The 9,087-nt window shown below is 36.5% G+C and overlaps 1 protein-coding gene across 1 annotated transcript in view; it reads right to left on the reverse strand.

The window, feature by feature from the left end:
- Positions 1-3,825: 3,825 nt before the first annotated feature.
- Positions 3,826-9,087, reverse strand: part of LOC106874970 (EARP and GARP complex-interacting protein 1) — a 9,252-nt gene continuing 3,990 nt past the window's right edge. Inside the window, exons 3-9 of the mRNA XM_014922895.2 lie at positions 8,285-8,417; positions 7,994-8,141; positions 6,982-7,081; positions 6,521-6,657; positions 5,637-5,804; positions 4,373-4,531; positions 3,826-4,159 (exon numbers count right to left, since the gene is read on the reverse strand). Of these exons, the coding sequence (XP_014778381.1) occupies positions 3,985-4,159; positions 4,373-4,531; positions 5,637-5,804; positions 6,521-6,657; positions 6,982-7,081; positions 7,994-8,141; positions 8,285-8,417 (1,020 nt within the window). The 3' untranslated portion in view covers positions 3,826-3,984. The remainder of the gene's footprint in view (positions 4,160-4,372; positions 4,532-5,636; positions 5,805-6,520; positions 6,658-6,981; positions 7,082-7,993; positions 8,142-8,284; positions 8,418-9,087) is intronic.

The raw sequence follows: 9,087 nt of genomic DNA on the forward strand, positions 1-9,087 counted from the left end.
TGTTGTGGGGTATGTCAGTGCTGTTCTATTTATATACAACACACTAGTTTAATCTGTATATATTTCTATGTTATGCTATGATTATTTATACATTTACCAGCCGGCATGGTGATCCTGGCACTTGACCTCCTTGTAGTTTTATAATATATCTGTGCATGTATGTGTGCGTGCGTGTGTGTATGACAATGTATGTCAGTGGTGTGTGTGTATTTGTGTTTGAATGTGTATATATTTGTGTATCTGCAAAAGAGCTGTGAGTGTTTTGCGAGAGAGAGAGAGAGAGAGAGAGAGAGAGAGAGCTCATTGATGATACTGATTTATTACAAAAAGTAAACAAGTAGAATAATGCAGAGATTTGATGTTTGTGTCTCCATTTTATAACTTTATTTGCCTGAGATCGAAAATAAAAATAAATCGTTAAGGAAAGAAAAAAAAAACAAAGGAAAAGAAAGTAAAACAGTGGAATATGAAGAAAATAGTGATGGTCTCTGTTGGCAAATGGTTAAATATTAAAACACTCACAAAAAAAAAGAATATTTATTGGTTTGCTGTGAGGATGAAGACTATTAAGTCAAATATTTTGAGCAGTGTTAGCCCGTCATCAATACAATGTTCTGTCTTCTCTGATGAAAATCTCTGCTTGAAACTATCAGATCTTTTTCCTCTTATTGACAGCAAACTTAATTCATTCTGCTTTGTGCAGTGTTAATTTAATAAGAACACACTTGTAAATGTATAACAATTTATATATGCTTATAAAGAATGAATGAATGAATAAACGAATAAGTGTGAGTTTGAATGTTTGATGGATGCTTGCTTGTTCATTTGTTTTGTTTTGTTTTTTTATTCTGAATAGAAATGGTTCAATGGTTTAGTTGTTGATTTTTTTCTTTTTATTCTTTTCAATTGTTTATATTTGTAAAATACATTTGTTTTTTCTATTAATTAATTATTAAAAAGAGTAGAATGATTTACATTTAAAAGGAAAAGGATAAAAAAAAGTGTTACCAAATTTTTTTTTTAATGAAAACTTTACATTTGTTTCTTCTCTATTTTTTTTTCTTTTCTTTTAATCCTTCCAATAAAATTAATATTTGAATAAAGAAATCTTATTTGTAAAACATTATAAAAAAAAACCCAACATATTTCAAATTTATGGGGGTTATTAAATTTTATATTAATCCATGCTGGTGTGCATAGGTAGATAGATACATTGTGTGGATGCAAGTTACATTGCTGGAAAAAAGAATCCTATGTTATCAACAACAAGTTGTTAATTCCTGGCCAGCCCCTAATTTAACAGATCTAAAATCTAATATGTTCCATCTGTGACAATCCTGTATTTTGTTTCCGATTACATTATCTTTTATTTGTTTTTTCATTTGACTGTGACCATGCTAGAGCACTACCTTGACGGGTTTTAGTTGAATAAATCAACCCCAGGACTTTTTTTTTAAGCCTAGTACTCATTCTATCAGTCTCTTTTGTCAAACTAAGTTATGGGGATGTAAACACACTAACACCGGTTGTCAAGCGCTGATGGGGGTACAAACATATAAAGACAGACACACACACACACATACATACATACATATATATGATGGGCTTTTTTTGGGTTCGTCTACCAAATCCACTCACACGGCTTTGGTTGACCCGAGGCTATAGTAGAAAAGGCTTGCCTAAGGTGCCACACGGTGAGACTGAACTCAGAATCATGTGACTGGGAAGCAAGCTTCTTACCACAAAGCCACTCCTGCACCTATGTTTTTTTTTTTTGTTTTTTTTTTAATGTTAAGGCAGTAGGTTCCAGTGTGTTTTGACTGTTCTCTGATTGCTCAATTAGTTAGAAATGGCAGTCACAAGCATCCTGCAGCTTGTGGGATTTTCTGAATGGCATACCAAAGTGAAAAATTGCCTTGAAAGCTTTTCATTAGTGCAACCCACCTGATGATTAGCCATGTCTCATGTGGCCCACTTCTTGAAAGAGGATGTCCATGTTTGATGTTGAGGTTCCTTGTTTAGCCTCAGATCAGCCCTAATCAGGTAGATCTGATCAATGGTTTTCCAGCTGCGACCATCCTGTCTTTTTTTTTTTTTTTTTTTTTAAAGACATGGTGTATCCTTTTAGGATTGTTGAAGGAGATTTGGCTGATATTTTTAGCATGTTGAGTGACCCTGTAGATCAAGCACGGGCAATCTTTTTTGAGAAACAAGCTGTATGAAACATGGCTCATCGAGGTAACTTTTTTTCATTAGGCATGTCATTCAGAAAATCTTTCAGACCACAGTTTGCCCATCACCGATATTGATTCTCCTTTCAATCTTTGAGTTTTTTTCTCCCAAATAATTGAACCATTTGTATATTCTGTTACTACCACTGAAATGTGTGTCTAGTAGTTGTTAGGTCATCAACTTTGTAACCATTGTACCTGGCACAGTTTTGTTATAATTTTAACACAACCACCTGGTCTTAGAAGCCACGCAGTTGCAAACAAACACTCAAGTTTGGTTTATGGTTTCGGGATAACATGTTCCCTTCTTTTCATCCATCACAAAGATCTAAAAAAAAAAAGACTCAGCAGTGCTGCTTTTCAGGTTGCATCCCACTGTGCAATGCTTTGGGCAAGTGCTTTATGCTATAGTCCCAGGCTTACCAATAACTTGTGAGTGAATTTAGTAAGTAGAAACTGTACAGAAACCGTATATATATATATATATATATATATATAAAGGACACAACACATGTCTTTAAGAGCTGTTAATAGTTTCATATGCTTCTTTGTCTTTCTTATTCAGTTTTATTTTAGTCTGTTATGACATGTGGTTTGTGCCTGATGAATATGTTTGAGATATTTTTCAACATATGAAACTATTAGTAGCACTTATGGACTTGTATTGTGTCCTTTAAATAAATAATATTTATCTCTCACCAGATGGGGTACTTTTTTTGTTGTTCTTTTCTATCAGAACAATACATTATATATACTGTGATGGACTCTCCCGTTGGTTTTGACGTAAGATCCAACAACCTACACGTTCTTTGTCAGTCATAATGCCTTTCTCGAATGTAACATTTGATTCCTGACAACGATTTGCAAAGAGGCCCACAGATGTTACAAGTATGAGGATTACGGGTCAGTGCAGGCGGAAAGCAGACGTTAAACGTCAATGATGAATAAAGCTGCTTGTATGACAGTGACACTTGTTTACAATTATCACACTATCAAGATAAGGAGACACAAACACTCACACACATGTATGTATAATATGATGGGCTTCTTTTAATTTGCCTCTACCAGGTTCAATCACAGCGTTTTGGTCAGCCTAGGACTATTATAGAAGACACTTGTCCAAGGTGTCACACCCTGAGACTGAACCCAGAACTAAGTAGTTCAGAAGCAAACTCCTTATCACACTGCCCTGTCTGTGCCCCTATATTGGCCTCAGTAATTGACCAGTACTTATATTATTGACCCTGAACAGGCAGAATCATTAGCATGCCAGGCAAAATGTTTAGTGGCATTTCATCTGCCTTTATGTTCTGAGTTCAAATTCTACTAAGGCTGACTTTGCTTTTCATTCTTTCAGGGTCGATAAAACAAGTGTCAGTTGAACACTGGGGGGTCGATGTAATTGACTAAACCCCTCCTCCAAAATTTGAAACTAAAATATTACTGACCCTGAAACAGTGAAAAGCTAAGTTAACTTTCAAAGGGGGAGATAATGATGTGATAATAGTGAAGGTGGTGGTGGTGACAATGATGATGATGATAATGATACTGACACCTTATTTTTTGGGTTCAAATTCACAATATATAACCATGATATATATTTATCATTTATTGAACAAAAAAAAAAAAAAACTATGCAAATTTTGTTTTCTGTTTTTTTTTTAAATATTTTATGTATATTAATGTTATTATTTTTTTAGTAACATGGAATGTATTCATGTCCATCTTTAAGGTCCTTTGGAATATATCACCATCATAAGAGGATCTTGTATTTTTCTGTCCTTGGTACTCTGTTGATAACAAGACGTCCATCATAGCTCAATGATGCAAAGACCCAAGGGTCAGCAGTGGACCAGTCCACTCGATAGACACTGTCTTCATGTTCTTCATAGGTAGCAATAACTCCATCATTTACTTTCTCTCGTATCCTACAGAACAAGAATATGAGAATAAAACAAGGGCCTGGGTACAGGGGGTGAAAGTGCACCCCCTAAAATTTTGCAGAGGTGCAAAATTTAATATAGCACTCCTCTACTTACCTTTCTCAGGCTTAGAAAATAAGAACAAAGAATTAAAAAGAACCCCCACCCCAAAAAGATCCCTTGAAAGATATATTACTGAACAAGGAATTGAACACTTACACTTCTTTGCCTTCGTTGTCGCTGTTGTCTTCACTTTCGACTAAATAACCGAAAGGTTCAGAGGAAAGAGACACGATGTTGTTCAGGATGACTCTGCTGTCGCTACTAGAGGTGAGGACTAACTGGTCATGGAAATGGTTGTAACGTACTGACCACACCCTATTACAGAGAGAAAGAAAAAAGAAATTGCAAAAAAGATAAAAAGTAGAGATGTGAATTATATGCACAGGTGTGGCTTTATAATCAGGTATGGCTGAGTGATAAGAGGCTTGCTTCCCAACCTCATGGTTCTGGGTTCAACCCCACTATGTGGCACCATGGGCAAGTGTCTTATACTACAACCTCGGGCTGAACAAAGTACTGGGGTTGATTCAAGGCGGTGCCCCAGCATGGCCACAGTCTAATGACTGATTGGTCCTCTTTAGCATTGTACACAATCTAGTCTTGATTTGTCCCGGCTTGTTACTAAAGAGGGTATGTAGCTTGGAGATCAAGGAGTCTCTCCAGGTTGAGCAGTTGCTTCTCTGCATTGAGAGGTCACAACTCTGGTACTACAGACATGTGATTAGAATGTGACAGGAATGAATTGCAAGATGGATTCTTCAAGTAAGCCAACTGGCAGGAGACCTAGAAGTAGCCCGAGAATGAGATCATCATCGTTTAACGTCCGCTTTCCATGCTAGCATGGGTTGGACGATTTGACTGAGGACTGTTGAACCAGATGGCTGCACCAGGCTCCAATCTGATCTGGCAGAGTTTCTACAGCTGGATGCCAACCACTCCAAGAGTGTAGTGGGTGCTTTTAGATGCCACTGGCACGAGGGCCAGTCACACTGTACTGGCAACGGCCACACTCACAAAAGTTTTTTTTTTACGTGCCACCTTCACGGGAGTCAGTCCAGCGGCACTGGCAACGACCTTGCTTGAATGATTTCTAACGTGCCACCAGCACAAGTGCTAGAAGGCGACGCTGGTAACGAGAGTTGGCTGGATAATATCCATAGTCTTAGTTGGTCATGCTTAGGAATCCAGTCACAAAGTATAATGATGTTTGCTTTTCACAGGACCCTATGGAGGAGGGGGCCTGAGGACCCCCACCCCAGTGAGCTCCAAGAAAAGATAGATGGGTGGAGTGAAGAATATTTTTTCTCTTTTTTTTTTTGTCTATCTTTCTTGGAAGAATCTTTGTTTAAATGAGAAAAAATTATGATTGACAATAAGGTACCAAATGGTAGAAAATTTCAAGAGACACTTAGCTGCTTACCAATGAGAATGGTCAGTTAGAATCTTCAGTGGACTATTAGTGTTTCGCACATCCCAGAACTTGACCTTGCAGTCATCTCCGCAACTGACAAAACAGTACTGCTTATTAGGGTTGAAATCCAAGTCTCGGACTAGCTGACCATGAGCATTTTCAATAACATACACTTGTCTGGAAATAAGACAAACCAAATAACAGGATATACAGAGAAGTTATTTCCCCATTCAAATGTATACAAGTATGTATGTGTTTGTCCCCAACCACCACCACTTGATAACTGGTGTTGTTTGGTTTATGTCCCTGTAACTTAGCAGTTCAGCAAGAGATCAACAAAATAAGCATCAGACTGAAAAAAAAAATACTGGGGTTCATTCGTTTGACTAAACTCTTCAAGGTATTGCCCCAGCATGGCCACAGTCTAATGACGTGGCTAACTGGATACTGAATCTGTTTTGGCATTAGAGTCGTACACACACATGTACATGTGCAGAAATATACATATACAGATGGAGAGAGTGAGATACAGGGAGGGGTAGAGCGGGGGAGAGACTTGACACATACATACAGACATAACTCAGTAACACAAGTAGAGAGAGAGAGAGTAAGAATAAGAGAAACAATACAAATACATACAAACATAAATAGGAGATCACACAAATAAACAAAGAGAAAGAGAGAGAGTGAGACACAAACATTAAAATGTCTGATGTCAAATAAGTCAGCATCGAATCAACACGAGAATGGCTTGCCAAAAACCATCTCATGCCTTCCCCATACATTCATAAAGTGATCCTTTAAAAAATATATATATATAAAGACAACTATAATCATTCAGAATAAGACTTCTAATAGAAGTATAGACAAAGCAAAAAGAATTTGTTACTCACTTCATCGATCGTAAGTCCCAGCCCCGAATTGTGGTATCGTTGGCTGTGGCAACTTGAGAGCATTTGTGATGCGGATTCCATTTAGCTGCAGTCATCTTTGGTTGGCCTCTTGCTTCTATAGAGGCTGAACTAAAAATCTACAGCCAAAACAATAGCAATTTATATTTATATAATGAATGGGAATACAAAGTAGTACAAACATATTGTACAGCATAATTATGAAACTTACCAAGATGGTGAGCTGGCAACAGAGCCAGATTAAGATTTATAGGGGCCTAAACACTTAAAGGATTTTGGTGCCTCCATACATATATATATATATATATATAATTCAAAATATAAACTCTTTTACTTGTTTCAGTCATTTGACTGGAGCACCGTATTTTAGTTGCGATGATGAAAGAATCACACAAACAGGTAATCAACAAAACAAATATAAGAAAACAAAAATGCAAGTTCACCTTTGCAGAAGCAGAGGCCACATCGAGATTCCAGAGCAGAATATGGTTATCAGCTAATCCCAGTAGAGTATTTTCTTCTCCAGTGGGGTGCCATAATAGACTGTAAGAAAATGAAAAGTGACAGATGTAATGTCAGCTTGTTAGATATTGATAGATTCAAAGCCATGTGAATATAACAGTATTTGGAACACTTGGCCTTCACTATAGCTCTGGGCCGACCAAAACCCTGTAAGTGGATTTGGTAGACAGAAACTGAAAGAAGTTCACTGTATGTATGTCAGTATGTGTATATGTGTGAGTGAGTGTTTATGTGTCTCCTTGTCTTGATATCACCTGATTGTACATACACACACACATATATGTATGAGTGTGTGTGTATGTATGTATATATATATATATATATATATATATATATATATATATGATAAAGGTTATGAAGGGTATTGGAATCAACCAAACCCTATACATATATATATGTATATATATATAATCCAAGAAAGTTAGGGGTTGTGAATCCAACCCACTAAGGGATAATATCTATCCAATATACTGTCGGAAGGATACCCAATTATTATTACACAAGTGTTTTTTTACCAAGTGCAATAAATGGGTGCAGGTAAAAGGATATTTTACCCTTATATATATATATATATATATATATATGAATGTATGTATATATGTATGTGTGTGTGTTTTGTTTGTTTATGTACTCTTGTCTAGACATCACATGATAGTTGTAAGTGAGTATCACTGTCATACAAGCCACATTGTTTACTTCCAATCTTCCGTGAAAAAACATGTCTACCTGTGGAGAATTGTCTGGAAATAGGTAAAGGTTAGTGACAAGAAGGGCATCTGGCTGTAAAAAAAAATCTGCATCAACAAATTCCACCTGACCCGTGCAACCATGGAAATATGGCTGTTAAATGATGATGATGATAATGATAGTCGAAGTGTTTTATAACCAACAAACATAGCTATTTGCAGTTAGATGATGAAAATGTCAGCTTACCACTTGATTTCACCATATTCAGAAAAGTCAAGCGGACATAATAATTTAAGTGGTCGATGACTGTTAGAGGGTTCTTCAGTAAAACTGTCATTTAAATTGGTTGGTAGCCTCCATAAAGCAGCCTGGACTTCAATCTTTGAGTCAACATCTAAAATTACAAATGAAATATTATTATTAAGGTTAAAAGAATAGGAATCTTAATGTCCAAAAGTATCTGAATTCCATATTTCCTTTCTCTTATTTCTCTCTCTCTCTCTCTCTCTGATATTAAATTTAATGAATTATACTTACGTTTGTTGTAACAAGTGGCAAGAATATCTTTATCCAATGTAGATGCACTGATGTACCAGATTTCTCCCTCTTGGTGGAGGAATACATTTTTGTTGATTGAATTGTATTCATCATCAAAATGTATATGATGGACCTAGAAGAGAAAACAAAGTATAGTGAGAGTTATTTTAGGATAGTGCTGTTGTAATAATATTAATCACTTGTATCTTCTCTACAGCAATAAACCTGTTTCTGTCCTATCATGCTTTAACCTCACATTATTTGGCATAAAGTCATTTCCCTCAATATGACACTTGCCTCAGTTTTGTCATCTCGTCTTGTGAGCTACTCTGTAATCTTACTGGTGCTAGTGCCATGTAAAAGGCACCCAGTACACTCTGTAAAGTGGTTGGTGTAAGGAAAGGCATCCGGCTGTAGAAACCATACCAAAGCAGACACTGGATTTTGGTGCAGTCTTCCAGCTCAGTAACTTTTGTCAAATAAGGCAGAAACGTTAGCACGCCGGGCGAAATGCTTAGTGGTATTTCGTCTGCTGCTACGTTCTGAGTTCAAATTCCGCCGACGTCAACTTTGCCTTTCATCCTTTCGGAATCGATAAATTAGTGCCAGTTACACACTGGGGTTGATGTAATTGTGATTTTTTTGTTGCGATATGTCAAGTTTATTGAAGCAACGTGACTTGCAAAATATATCAATTCTAATTTTTGGGTTGATATCTAACATGATAATTAGAATAACTATGAAATTTAATTTTGCAGTTAAAAGCTTAAACAGTTCTGGTTCTCAGGATACACACAGTTTTG

The sequence above is a fragment of the Octopus bimaculoides genome, chromosome 14, assembly GCF_001194135.2.
Source record: "Octopus bimaculoides isolate UCB-OBI-ISO-001 chromosome 14, ASM119413v2, whole genome shotgun sequence".
NCBI classification, from domain to species: domain Eukaryota; kingdom Metazoa; phylum Mollusca; class Cephalopoda; order Octopoda; family Octopodidae; genus Octopus; species Octopus bimaculoides.